Raw genomic sequence first — 13,005 nt, forward strand, 5'->3', positions numbered from 1 at the left:
ACAGCCAACGTTGAAGCTAGTGGTCTAGTATCGGTTTGGCGCCGCTCAGCCGTGCCTTTGACATCCAACTCAATTTGTTATCAATTCAAACTCCGTATATTATCTTACTAGTTGACTACGTAAAATACAATTAATCATTTCATTCATTCAATCTTCGTCGGTCTTCGTCTTTTTTTTTGTTCTTTTTCTTTCTTTTCGGTGCCTGACGTTGTCGTAAAACTTCATCCAACACCGAGCCCATTTTGCGCTTATTCGTCTCAACAGCATTCCCGTCCGTATTACCTTTGCGCCGTAACCCGATCGAATTCCTGCCTTCTTCCTCATCGTCCTCGTCCTCGTCCTCATTACGATTGCTACCACTATAGCCATTTCCCGATGACGGTTTTGATGCGACTCGCCTTGCTTGCGCTTCTCGCGAAGCCTTCTTCTGAATCTGTTTCTGCATAAACTCCATAGTTTTCCGCTGCCGATATGAGGTGGCTTGCATACCCTTTGCCTCTACTGTTTCTTCCTCTGGCGCCGGCGTTCCTATTCCTCCTCTATAGATTAAATGTTAAACCCACTCTTTTGATGATCGTCACAAAAATGTGAATAAAAACGCACCTGCCGACAATTACTGTATATTTCTTGGAGAAGTGCAGCTCTCCACTCATGCCTTCGTCTTCGTTCTCCAAAACTTCTTGTGCTCTTTCTTCGGTGCCGAGGAGCTGGCCAATGACATCGTCTCTGCTCCCTTTTCTTTTGTCTCCTGTGCGACTAATGTCTCCTGGCTGATGGTCCTGCTGAGCGGCTTCTCCCCTGCTTTGGGAACCGGCAGAGAATCTTCTGCCAGTGCTTCCAGCATCCTCTTCTTCTCCTTGCGCTTTTGAATCTTCTCTGCCGCGTACGCTCCCGCGACGCAAACTACCATGCACAGAACCATTTGCTTTTAAGATATCAGCGGGGTAGTTTGAAGAGGGTTTTTCGTCTAGCCAGGAAGCGACAAGAGCCTTTGTCTGAGCAATAGAGACAGCAAATCGACTTGCGAGCAGTGCAGAATCGCTCATCTAACTGAGTCAAACGCTGGCGTCCTTATCAATTCCTGATTGCCGGTTGCCGCGGTACCTTTATCTTTTTCGGCGTTTTTGTTTAGTTAGCGCAATTGGATTGATACGCCAAACTGTCAGCAACGGGTGTTGTACCTAAACAGCCTCAATAGCCTTAAACAGACCTACCTCTAGAGGTACATCATCCACTACTTGCTAGTGAATAGAGTCTGAATGTGTCGATTGCCGTCTTAAAAACGTACGGGATAGGCAGTCGATACACTACGCTGTGGAGTTTATCATCGGCAGAATGACTTACTCCTTCGCCGTCCACTGCAGTTCTTGTTTCCAATACAATCTCGTATATTATAATCAAGTAGTAGAAATACATCATGATCAAACTCAGTTATCCAATGACTTGGAAGCAAACTCATCGCCACCAAGAAGAGAGAATCCAGACGCTATGCCCCGTCCCCCACAATCCAGCACAGCACCTTTGAAGAGGTCTCTGCGCACAATATCATACATTTTAAAATCTCAATTTCACATAATCGTACAACTACTATCTGGAGGGTCGTCTGTGTCACAATGTCAGCGTGTCAGATTCAACAGCTAGTAAGATAATAATTTACTTACCCTTTGATTTGGCACTAAGTGCGCACCTCGCGGCTTCTGTAAAACACTCATTGACTCCTCGATTTTTCTTTGCTGAGCACTCCAAATATCTTAAAGCACCCACTTTCTGCGCTACAGCTAAACCTTCGTCGTAGCTGATATACGTTTTTCGTGCACTAGCCGCGATTGCTGCAGGAGACCCTGACGCCGCGGCAGCAGATTGAGCAGCGTCTGTGTCGGTCGTAGCACTACGTAGATCGCACTTCAAAGCAACTAAAACAAGTTTGACTCCCGGACAATGCTCCGCAATCTCAGAAATCCATTTCGTTTGTACGTTTTCTAGCGAATCACGCGAGTCGATCTTTGTCAGTTTGTTAGCACTAATATTGGTAGCACATTAGATACACTAATTCACACATACACTGAAACAAAGCATGATTGTGTGCGTGTTGGTGTATGACAATGACCGAAGCCTATCAAACTCCTCCTGGCCTGGAGGAAGAATGGTCAGTAAACGCTCTATAACATCGGCGCAAAATTTTTCGTACCCGCAGTATCCCAAAGCGACAATTGAACAGCCGTTCCATCCACAAAAATATCATGCACATAGTTCTCAAACACTGTAGGCTCATAAACTTGTGGGAAATAACCACGCGTAAAGACATTCAACAGGGAGGTCTTTCCACAAGCACCATCCCCTAATATCACGATTTTACGTGACACTATCAAACATTAGTGGCATTCTAAGCATACTCCAACGTAATGAAAATTGATCGTACTTGGCTTTTTTGAGCTGCCGCATAGAGGCATTGTTGTTTGTTATCAACAGTCCTGATTCGAATTGATGGTTGATTGCTCTGCAGCGGCTTGACTAACTACCTAAAAGGTAGTTATAGAATCACTTGTCAGTATCTCTCTATTTCGTTATTAGACGTGCAGTTTCTAATACCACAACGGATTATAGATAATAGAGATTTATGGCACAACGACTAGCTTTACCTGGACAGCATCGGACAACTGTTTATGTGTCCGCTACGCTGCTCTGTTGTCAACAAGGGGGCTTGTAATATAAACTAGTCACGTGATGAGAAAAAAAATATAATTGGCGACACCGGCCATCAAATTACCAGTCATTGAATCAGTCTCTTGATTTCGTTAAATTCTGCTCAATTTTGTCAAAAATTGCTCCGAAATGGCCGAAGAAGTGAAGCCTACTGATACTCCTACCGAGACACCAGCTGCGACCCCTTCGAGCGTCGCAGACTCTCTTGCTGAGGTAGTGCTTGGGTGAGTCATCTCAGATCAAAATGGAACGACTAAACATCACAGTACAATGATTTGAACTAACGAAATTACAGAGAGGATGGACAACCTCTTTCTAAAAAGGCTTTGAAGAAGCTGGAGGCCGCCCGTGAGAAAGAGCGCAAGAAGGCAGAGAAAGCTGCTAAGCTTGAAGCAGAGAAAGCAGCAAAAGAAGCCAATGAAGTTGTATGTTTTAAAATAAGCGATTAAATCCTGCAAGTCACTAATAAGAGAAATTAGGATTATTCTGTTGGAAGTTACGGCAAAATGCCACTGATCCAGAGCACAGATAAAACTGGAATCGCTCGAATCCAAGTGTCGAGCCTTGACAAGTCCAAGGCTGGAACTCAGGTTGTTTTCCGTGCGCGTATTCACACATCGCGCCTGCAGGGAAACAAAATGTGTTTTTTCGCTTTCCGTCAGCAGAGTTCTCTTATTCAGGGACTGCTCGTTGCTAACAAGGACACGGTTTCAAAGCAATTTATTAAGTGGGCAGGAAGTATCTCGCTCGAGAGTATCGTCCTTGTGCATGGCGTTGTCGTTGAGGCACCGGAACTCATCCGTTCTGCCACTGTACAGGACGTCGAGATTCAAGTTACTCAGCTATTTACCATTGCTGAGACGCCTAATCAGATGCCAATTTTGATTGAAGACGCGTCTCGTAGCGACGCAGAGGCAGAGGCAGCCGGTCTTCCGGTCGTCAACCTCGACACCCGACTCAACTCCCGAGTTATCGACCTGCGCACTGTTACAAATCAGGCAATTTTCAAAATCCAGTCTGGCGTTTGCACTTTGTTCAAGGAATATTTGCTGAGCTTGAACTTCACAGAGGTACACACACCAAAAATGATGGGGGCCGCCTCAGAAGGTGGCGCCAATGTGTTCAAGATTAAATATTTCAACACGGAGGCGTTTCTTGCTCAGTCACCCCAATTCCACAAGCAGATGCTTATTGCGGCCGATTTTGAGCGTGTTTTTGAAATTGCACCTGTGTTCCGTGCCGAGGACAGCAACACTCATAGGCACATGACTGAATTCGTCGGCCTCGATCTCGAGATGGCAATTGAGGAGCATTACGATGAGGCTATTGATGTTCTTGTTGGTCTGTTTAACCATATCTTTACTGGTCTGCGTGAACGCTTTGGCCGCGAGATTGCTCTTGTTCGTAGGCAGTACCCCGTTGAGGAATTCAAGTTTCCCAAAGACGGTAAGATGGTGCGAATTCCCTTCAAAGAAGGAATTGCCATGCTGCGTGAAGCTGGCCGCGATCTTCCTGAGCTTGAGGATCTAAACACTGATAACGAGCGGTTCCTTGGCCAGCTCGTGAAGGACAAGTACGATACCGACTTTTATATTCTCGATAAGTTCCCTGCTGCTGCGAGACCATTTTACACGATGCCTGATGCCGAGGATCCTAATTACTCTAACTCCTACGACTTTTTTATGCGCGGTGAAGAGATTCTTTCTGGGGCTCAGCGAATTCATGATGTTGATTTGCTCAAGAAGCGGATGCGCGACTTGGGATTGAACCCTGAGGAGCAGGGATTCAAGGACTATATCGACGCGTTCCAGTACGGAGCACCCCCTCATGCAGGAGGAGGAATTGGTCTGGAGCGTGTTGTAATGTTCTTCCTTGACTTGAAAAATATTCGTCGCGCGAGTCTGTTCCCTCGCGACCCGCGTCGACTACGGCCGTAAATACGGTGGGTGTGTAAGTAGAATAGAGATACTAGTTTACAAAATGGATAATCAGACAATATTACCTGGGGTACAATATACACAATATAGTCAACGGTCTGAGCCTGAATCAAGCTTGAAATAAGCCTGACCGGTAAACGTCACGTAAGGTAATACAATGGCGATAAGCTAAAATTAACTTTGAGAAAACTAAATTAGGAGGGAGGCGTGTGCGTACGGAATGCGGCTCTGTTCATTCTTGACTATACCCGGCCCAACCTCTCCTTTAACTTCTGCAGCACGCACACTCACATTCATCTTCTTTCCTTATATTGTATCCCGTTCCTCCATCAGAAGTATTATCGGCTATTTCTTGGAATGGCTTTTTTGGGTCTACACAAAAAGCGGACAAAAGACGCGCGCTTGCGAAACGATCTCGGCGCGTCGGCGTCGAGCGCTGGCATCGACGCGGCTGGCGAGACAACAATCGACGCGTCTGAAACTAGCGCTACGCAGAAAGAACCACAAGGCAAACTAACCAGCAAAGAAGAAAAAGATCGTGACCTTGGTCCGAAGCAAAAAGATCTGGCTGCAATGCAAAATTCCGGCGCGCAGCAGGATGTGCGGGTGGTACCTGCCGTAGAGCAGAAATCAGCACAGAAGCAGCAGCAGCCTCCTCAATATCCGTGGTCAAGAAGATCTATTGGAGGTACTGCTACACCGTTTCCCCGCTATGGTCATTCGACTAACAAAATCGCGACGAAACAAAATCATGTGTTGATCTTTGGCGGACTGAGAGGCGCGTATCCGATGAACGATCTTTGGATGCTTGAAACAGGTGGGTACTTTTGTCTCTTTTGCAAGCGCTCTCTTTGATTTATTCATATTTCTTGTTTAATCTTGTCCAACTGTCGAACATGTTCACATTTGGACATTTGTCAAGATGGCTAAAAATATCAATAAGAATCTGAAACGCGCCGAGCCACAACAATATGCTTACAATTGACAAACTACTCCTAGACTCTCTAAACGTTAAGCAAATTCAGAAGACAAACGATATTGTTTCTCCACGTTGTGGCCATGCGTCAGAGCTCATTGGCAATGCTTTCCTTGTGTATGGCGGTGATACTCGAGTAAACGCGACTGACGCGCTAGACGATAATCTATATTCATTCAATATATGTGTGTACACTTATCTATATGCATCTGCTATGATTTTCTATTACTTACTTTGGTTAGCATCTTTAAAATGGACGCGTGCAGAAACCTCTGGCCCGAGGCCTGGCGGTCGCTACGGCCACTCACTAAGCATAATTGGCACCAAAGTCTACGTGTTTGGCGGCCAACGCGATGAGCATTTTTTCAACGATCTCTACTCTTTTGATCTTAGTAATGGTGAATATCATATTTGGTAAAATTGAATATTCCTAAATTCGCAACTGACTTGTTTTAGGCTCTGAGCCTTCTCACTGGGAACATGTTCGTCCAGTCAACAACGTCATGCCTTCCCCGCGTACAAACCACTCCATGGCCGTCTTTGGTGGAAAGCTGTACCTATTTGGTGGTACAGATGGGCAAGAATGCTTCAACGAGACGTGGTGCTTCGATCCAATCGAGAGCACATGGACTAAATTTGCTTGTGTAGGCTACATACCACGTCCGTGTGAAGGTCACGATGCGTGTATTGTTGGCGATTTAATGTATATTTACGGTGGCCGTGCCGTTGATGGGAGCAATTTAAGTCTGCTCTCGAGCTTAAGACTCTCCACCGGACGTTGGTATACATTCCAGAATATGGGTCCTGCGCCTAGTGCCAGATCTGGACATTCAATGTCAGTGGCTGGAACGCGGATTATAACTCTAGGTGGCCAACCTGGAAAGGGAACGGCAGACGATCTGACACTCGCTTATATACTTGACACTGCAAGAATCAGATATCCTCCCGAAAAGCAGGTTAATAATCCTTTATTGCAGCAGCAGAAATCACAAGTTCCGCCAAAGCAAAGAAAAGATCAGCAATCGCCAATATTGATGCAGCAGCAACAATCTCAATGGTCACAAGAAAACAATGCTCGGACCATGCCACCCCGAGAGCAGCAGCATTACCAGCAGCAGCCCGACCCTTTTCGCAAGCCTAAACGTGGGATGGTACAGCAACCGTATATTAGACAATCGCCGCAGAAAGGCGGCATGGTGTTTCCTTTACCGCCATATAACACTGCTCCCGCTCCTACCACGGACTTTGTCGCGTCTCAGCAGCAAGCTGGCACTCGTGCTGAATTGCGCACTCAACGAAGTGCGCAAAATTTAGGTTCAAACTCGCCATCGCTTCGCGATGTCGATGGCAGTGAGATTTCCGTATTCTCGCGTACAGTGGCATCTGACTCCGTTGCTGCAGACAGAGCTCTCTCGCGTCCCGCACCGCTAGAAAACACAGATAGGAATCATACGACGTCTCCATCTATCGTCCCCGGTGCATTCCCGGAAAGTGATGAGCCGCTGGTCACGCGCTCGTCACCGGCAATGCAGCAGGCTAAGGTGACCACTCCTCAGCAAATGTCTCCCGACATCATGTTTTCCTATCCGCGCCGCGCACCGACTCCGCAGTCGGCAGGTAATACCCCTAATATGTCGGCACGCGCATCTTTTGACGGTAAGCCGGCGATCGCAGTTGGACAGGCAGAGTACTCTGAACTTGAGCGTTTGCGAAGGACGAATCGGTGGCTTGAGTCTGAACTTTTGGTTGCGCGACAGACAGGCTACAAACCCACTGGACCGAGTGATTTTGTGGTGATTGAGGATGAAACAGCGGGAACGAAGAAGGAGATTATGCTTGTTCAGGCAATTTTGGCGATGAAGGCTGAGATTGAGGGTGTGCATAAGAGCGTGCATCACCGGATTACTGAAGCAAGTGCAAAACTTGCGGAGGTGGAACTTCAAAGAGATGCCGCGTTAAAGGAGGCTGAAGAATTGAGGAATATGCAGACTAGCGAGTCACGATCGATGTCTGTGGATGAAGACGCAAAGACGCAAGCTGACGCACGTACTCGAGAACTCGAAGATCAACTTGCTGCCATGCATACTCAGCACACTTTAACTTTAGAGCAGCTTGAGAGCGCGCGTCGTGAGCTTGATGAAGCCTCTTTACAAGTCGAACAGCACCGTGAGGTGCTGGACTCCAAACACGAGGAGTTACTTGCCAAGCACGATGAGCTAGAGCAAGGTAATTCTAAGCTCGCGGCTGCAGAGAAGAGAGTTCAGTATTTGGAATCTAGAACTGCGGATGTTGACTCTGAGATTCAGCAGCATCGATCGGAATTGGAGAACATTGCTAATCAGAGCGCAGGCACTACTGCTGAACTCACGAAAGCGCAGGCTCAGATTGAAGATTTGCAGAACAAGCTTGACGCGAGCGAAACGCTTAATACTGCCATGAAGATTCAGATCAATAAGCTATCAAAGCAGACTCAATCGCTTACCGACTTTGAAGAAGTCAAGCTGGCAATCGCAGACTCGACTCGTCGTGCAGAGTCTTTGCAAAAACAACTAGAAACCACTCGCGCAGCAAAACTAAATGCCGAGCAAAAACTCAAAGCGGCAAGGACTGAATTAGCGGAATATCGCATCAGACTTGAAGATGCTGATAGTAAAGTTGAGGAGTTGACTAGTCAGAACGAGGAATTAAGTGTCGAGGTTGAATCGGCAAAGAATGCGACGATGTTGAGATTGAATAAGTTTCTAGGTGCGACTGCTACCAAAGTGAATTAATTTTGTAATTTTGCGAATGTGTATTTTTAGCTACTTTTAGTGTTTACTTCTTATTTTGTGATATTGTTCTGTGTATTGTATAACTAGTGTGATTCTATCTAAAAATTGATGTTAGTAAACTTGTGTAATCAAAGAGAAGATTCAGAGAAGTATTGCGGATCAGAAGGAAGGCAACGGCAGTATCCACATGAATTGTTTTGCACTCTCGGTAGAAATAAATCATCCGTGGTTATTCATCATCAAGCAATATCTCTAGACAATTGTCAAAAAAGGGTACTTACTTAGTCTTCACTAAAAATCATAAGTGAATACCTGAAAAAATTCATGAGAAAAATATTTATGGTCCAAGCCGCATGAGCCGCAGTTCTCCTCTTTAGGCTTTGAAGCAGTATCAAATAGACAAATAGACAAGTATAATGCATTTCAGTATTTCAGCTAATCTAGATAGAGATTACTGAAAAATTGTATAATTCCGTTTTGGAAGTCTTTTGCTTGTTACTTTGTAGATTACAATACGTTAGGAATCGCAATAGCAGCGTCTGCTACTAGATGTTCTAGCGATCAATATTGTCTTCTGCACGTTTTAGCTACTACTATTGCTAAAGTCTTGAGATTATCTTGAGAATTTTTTATAATACTATTAATAATATATTTTCCTCTCAAATAAGCGCTGTGCTATTCACAAAAAGCAAAGGCTTCACCTACTGTGCTGCTGGTCCAGTAGCGATTGAGGAGGTGCCAACATGTAACATACTGCCAGAATTTACTGAAATGATTGATATAATTTCTATTATGTACAATTTTTAGTCAAAATACTGTGGAAAAAAACATTCAAATAAAAATACATGATAGACCATTCTTAAATCTAATCGCTAATGCTATCTGCCGATCTCTTGCCATTTTTCCCTTTACTCTCCAATCCGTCCAAGCTCCGATACAACACCGAATTTACCAACTTGCGCACGTCAATAGCACCAGCGCTAGCAACTTGCAGAACCTGAGTCAAGATCTCTCCCTCGATGGATGCCGCTTCGGTTTCCTCATCGATCCAAAACCCGGTAATTTCATCGCGACTAGACATTGAGCTAATCACTGCCCGGGCAGATGCTTTACTTTCTTGCTCATAATCAAAATCAACGGAAATGTCACCTTTTGTAGATATCTTGACAGCACAGGCAGTGACTACATCAAGAACTTCGATTCCAGCGTCGACAATTGCTGCGCCGGCCGTGGTCACGCATGCGGCAGCCACTTGTTTGACGAGGGCCTTGCTCTCGGGAGGACCGGAAATAACAACTATCGACACATTTATACCTGATTTAGGATATTGGCCTAATCGTATAGCAGGAACTAGCGAGGTATATACGAATTCTGCTAGGCTTTTCTCGAGATCAGTTTCAAAACCTAGACCTTGTTGTATACCGAGTACGTGCGCATCTGAGGAAACCGGTAAAAATTTGACATCGACGAGAAGTTTTGCAGAAGAGGAAAATGATCCGCGCTGTGGCTTTGGACCATTTACCAAAACGAGGATCTTGTGCTGTTGATGCTCAAAATACGCTGAGCCAGAGGCATCAGGAAGAAGCGATGTGCGGAGATAAATCTTCTGTGAGGAAGAAGTTAATGAAGATGTTGGTGAATCTGCATACGTTATTGGCTGTGCTGTATGCGGGACGAGAATTCGTCGCCGGTCAGACATATACATTGTTGCTGTAGTTGAGTGTTGAGTAGTGATGATGGTGTGGGCAGAGATCTGTTTGAAAAATTGTGGGAAGCTGAGCCGCGCGATGAAGCGAACTTTGATACCAGACAAAAATTATGTCTACACATACTACTATATGAGCACATACGGCGTACTCGATTACAGTGAAAATAATCGTATTCTGTAAATCATTCAGTTTTTCATAATACGGCCGTGTGAGTAAACGGTTCGGCGACTTGGACCAGTCAGTGATGTTCGATTAGTTCTATCCATAACTAATTTTGCAGAAAAGCTCTGTTCTCAACATCTATTTTTTTGAGCATCTACTCTTCACACAATCATTCTTGTAATTCTTTAATACCTGTCTCTACCAGCTGCCAATACTTCGCCGTCGTACGCTTTCGCTCTCCTTTTCCAATTCGCAACACGACAGCAAAGGATGCAAACACCACAATACTAATAACTCCCATTTCCACAAACGAATTCTTATACCCTTGGTTCTCAATCCACGGCGTCACAGCATACCCATACCCAAACGCCATTGTACATCGCATGATATTGACAGCCATGAGAGTCTCACCAGCAAGCTCCTTGTAACTGTCAATCATATAGGAAAGCACAATTGCGCCTGCGGTCGACATTGCAAAACCTAGCATGGACATACTGAACACGAGTCCAAACCAGTGAACTTGATTGTAAACGCCGACACCCCAGACAAACATACCACCGGGGGGAATGATGCATAGTGCTGCGGCTGCATAGAGCCGGAATTCGGATTCACGGAAACCATGATTACGTCGCGCGAGCCAGATACATATGCGGTCATTGATTTCACCGCCCCATATAGCACCAATACAACAGCCAATTAGAGGCGAGATGTATGTGAGACCTACTTGGGATGAGGAGAAGTTGTACGGCGCCGAAGTGAAGACGACGGAGGCAGTTGCATTCATGGATGAAAAAGCACAGACGGCGACACCATGAAATACACCAACCCAGATGACAAGAGGCAAAAAGTAACTGACAATAAAAGGGCGAATTATAATTCGGAAAAACTCATTTGGCTTCTCGGGGATTATGCGGTAGAGCGCCAGTGAACGGATATATGATCGCCGCGGAGAAATAGGCTGTAACGTTGTTTCTGTTGTCATCTCCTTATTATCAGAGGAGGTATCAACGACTAAAGGGTCTGCATAATCAACAGCGGCTTCAAAAGAAGATTGTCGGTAATACATTGTCTCTTCCATGAAGAAAAAACATAAGACACACGCCACAGCGCAGAGAATAGCGCACCAGTACATAACCCACTGCCAACCCATGCTTTGATTGATAAATCCGTTACAAAGCGGCGCAAGATACGCTCCACCACTAAGCATTAGAAGATAGATTCCCAATTGACGACCTCGCTGATGTGTGAAAAACAAATCGGTGATGCTAACCTCGCATAGGCACTCAATAGGAGCACCAACTAATCCCAGCAATATGCGCTGAACAACCCAGGTCGCATAAGAGGTTGAGTACGCTGTCCAAACAGAGATTGCTGTTGTGAGAGCAAGACTAAGGATGTAGCTGCCACGCCTGCCAAATGTGAGTCCGAAGGGCTGCCAAATCAGGCAACCCCAGCCGAAAAAAAGAAGCATAGTACCAGTTCCCGAATTGAGATTGGCGACCGAGAGTCCGGTAGCAGAAGAGACATCTGCCAGAATAGAATAAACCCCCGCGCTAGACCAGCCAACGACGAAGGTGTAGAAGTGAACGAGAGCCATTGTACGCCATTTACGAGGCGTGGACCAGTTAAGCGGGTCTTCAGGATCATTTGAGGGACGTGGAACAGGAATGATTGAATCAGAAGCAGACTTGTCCAGATGAACAAGCCGGACTGTGCCGGGAATTGCATTTCTATCTATAGTATTTGCCATTATGCATAATCAAAAAAGTTAGCAGACAAACGAACAGGAGATCGTGAACAGCTTAAGGACTGGTATCTATCTGGACGACAGACGTCCGAGGATTGAGAGATATCAAAAAAGAAATGAATCCGAGTGATCTCGGGAGCAAGCTTTTGTACGCAGACAATGTGCGATTGCGCAATGAGAACTGACTGGGACAAAGCTCTCGCCAAGGGTTCGACTAGTTTCGGGCCGCAGTCAGCCGTGCGTTGCTAACCGAGATTGTCAAGACATATCGTCGTTTAGAATTCAAAACTCCTGAAATTAGAATAAGGCATACAAAAGAGGATGTTTATAGGGGAAAATGCACAAGAAGTACAGCATAGAAGATGAAGACGTATTTTGCAAGCCACGAAAGTTGGAGGAGAGCACTAACCGGTGTTGGGACTTCGAACTCAGTTAGCCGACGCCTCCCCACAGCTGTCGCTTGCATGCCATCTGACATGGAATACCAGAACAAAATAGGGCAGTCTGGTTCAGCGCTAAAATAATCTAGATTGCAACTAGTTTCGCTAAGTTGCGAGCCAGTAATAGTCACTATAGTGCGGTAAGTAAAGCACGCTATTCGCGATAAATAGATCCCCCTAGATATACATTTCTGGTCGACATCCAGTCGCATTCTAACTTTGGACAGAGAATTACTGAGTCCTTCGGCACTGCTCGCTCTAGAATTTGTGCAGAAAACTAAAATTCATCAAGAAAACAGTCAGCGATGCACATATCGATTACTAAGTCTAACTCTCGCGCATTCATTGTCGCGAAGTCCGTCGGCGAGTATTGCGGCCCCGGCAAGCAATCAGTCCTCGTCAAAGTATGTGCCGAGTGTATTCACGTTTGATAATCAGTCTCTGGTATCCTACAACTTGACGCAAAGTAGATGCAAAAGCAGAAGATGCTGCAGAATGAATAGACAAGGGTGAGTGCTAGAAGAGCAGGGTAATTATATTACTTAATCAGAGTACTGTAT

At 45.5% G+C, this 13,005-nt stretch overlaps 6 protein-coding genes across 6 annotated transcripts; 2 read left to right on the plus strand and 4 right to left on the minus strand.

Moving 5' to 3' along the window:
- Positions 1-27: 27 nt before the first annotated feature.
- V2V93DRAFT_388429 (uncharacterized protein) lies at positions 28-1,375 on the minus strand. The gene is made up of 2 exons (XM_066912329.1): positions 604-1,375; positions 28-539 (listed from the first exon to the last, which is right to left on the minus strand). The coding sequence occupies exons 1-2, from the start codon at positions 1,044-1,046 to the stop codon at positions 140-142; spliced, it is 843 nt and encodes a 280-aa protein (XP_066763616.1). The 5' UTR covers positions 1,047-1,375; the 3' UTR covers positions 28-139.
- V2V93DRAFT_394858 (small GTPase superfamily) lies at positions 1,142-2,450 on the minus strand (the record flags this gene model as incomplete). Its single annotated transcript, XM_066912510.1, has 5 exons — positions 1,142-1,603; positions 1,662-2,001; positions 2,062-2,132; positions 2,189-2,362; positions 2,420-2,450. The coding sequence occupies 5 exons, from the start codon at positions 2,448-2,450 to the stop codon at positions 1,569-1,571; spliced, it is 651 nt and encodes a 216-aa protein (XP_066763617.1). The 3' UTR covers positions 1,142-1,568.
- A 333-nt stretch (positions 2,451-2,783) lies between these two features.
- On the plus strand, positions 2,784-4,754 carry V2V93DRAFT_350303 (aspartyl-tRNA synthetase). The gene is made up of 3 exons (XM_066907965.1): positions 2,784-2,927; positions 2,999-3,128; positions 3,183-4,754. Exons 1-3 carry the CDS (start codon positions 2,833-2,835, stop codon positions 4,638-4,640), a joined length of 1,683 nt encoding a protein of 560 aa, XP_066763618.1. The 5' UTR covers positions 2,784-2,832; the 3' UTR covers positions 4,641-4,754.
- A 162-nt stretch (positions 4,755-4,916) lies between these two features.
- Positions 4,917-8,626, plus strand: V2V93DRAFT_375029 (uncharacterized protein). Its single transcript, XM_066911382.1, has 4 exons — positions 4,917-5,457; positions 5,640-5,801; positions 5,859-6,014; positions 6,073-8,626. Exons 1-4 carry the CDS (start codon positions 4,998-5,000, stop codon positions 8,385-8,387), a joined length of 3,093 nt encoding a protein of 1,030 aa, XP_066763619.1. The 5' UTR covers positions 4,917-4,997; the 3' UTR covers positions 8,388-8,626.
- A 431-nt stretch (positions 8,627-9,057) lies between these two features.
- V2V93DRAFT_375033 (3' exoribonuclease family, domain 1-domain-containing protein) lies at positions 9,058-10,127 on the minus strand. The gene has a single exon (XM_066911383.1). It carries the CDS (start codon positions 10,090-10,092, stop codon positions 9,253-9,255), a length of 840 nt encoding a protein of 279 aa, XP_066763620.1. The 5' UTR covers positions 10,093-10,127; the 3' UTR covers positions 9,058-9,252.
- Positions 10,128-10,270: 143 nt separating this feature from the next.
- Positions 10,271-12,188, minus strand: V2V93DRAFT_85434 (MFS general substrate transporter). The gene has a single exon (XM_066912811.1). It carries the CDS (start codon positions 12,006-12,008, stop codon positions 10,428-10,430), a length of 1,581 nt encoding a protein of 526 aa, XP_066763621.1. The 5' UTR covers positions 12,009-12,188; the 3' UTR covers positions 10,271-10,427.
- Positions 12,189-13,005: the final 817 nt, after the last annotated feature.

This window comes from Kockiozyma suomiensis (assembly GCF_038497685.1).
Source record: "Kockiozyma suomiensis strain NRRL Y-17356 unplaced genomic scaffold V2V93scaffold_15, whole genome shotgun sequence".
NCBI lineage: Eukaryota > Fungi > Ascomycota > Lipomycetes > Lipomycetales > Lipomycetaceae > Kockiozyma > Kockiozyma suomiensis.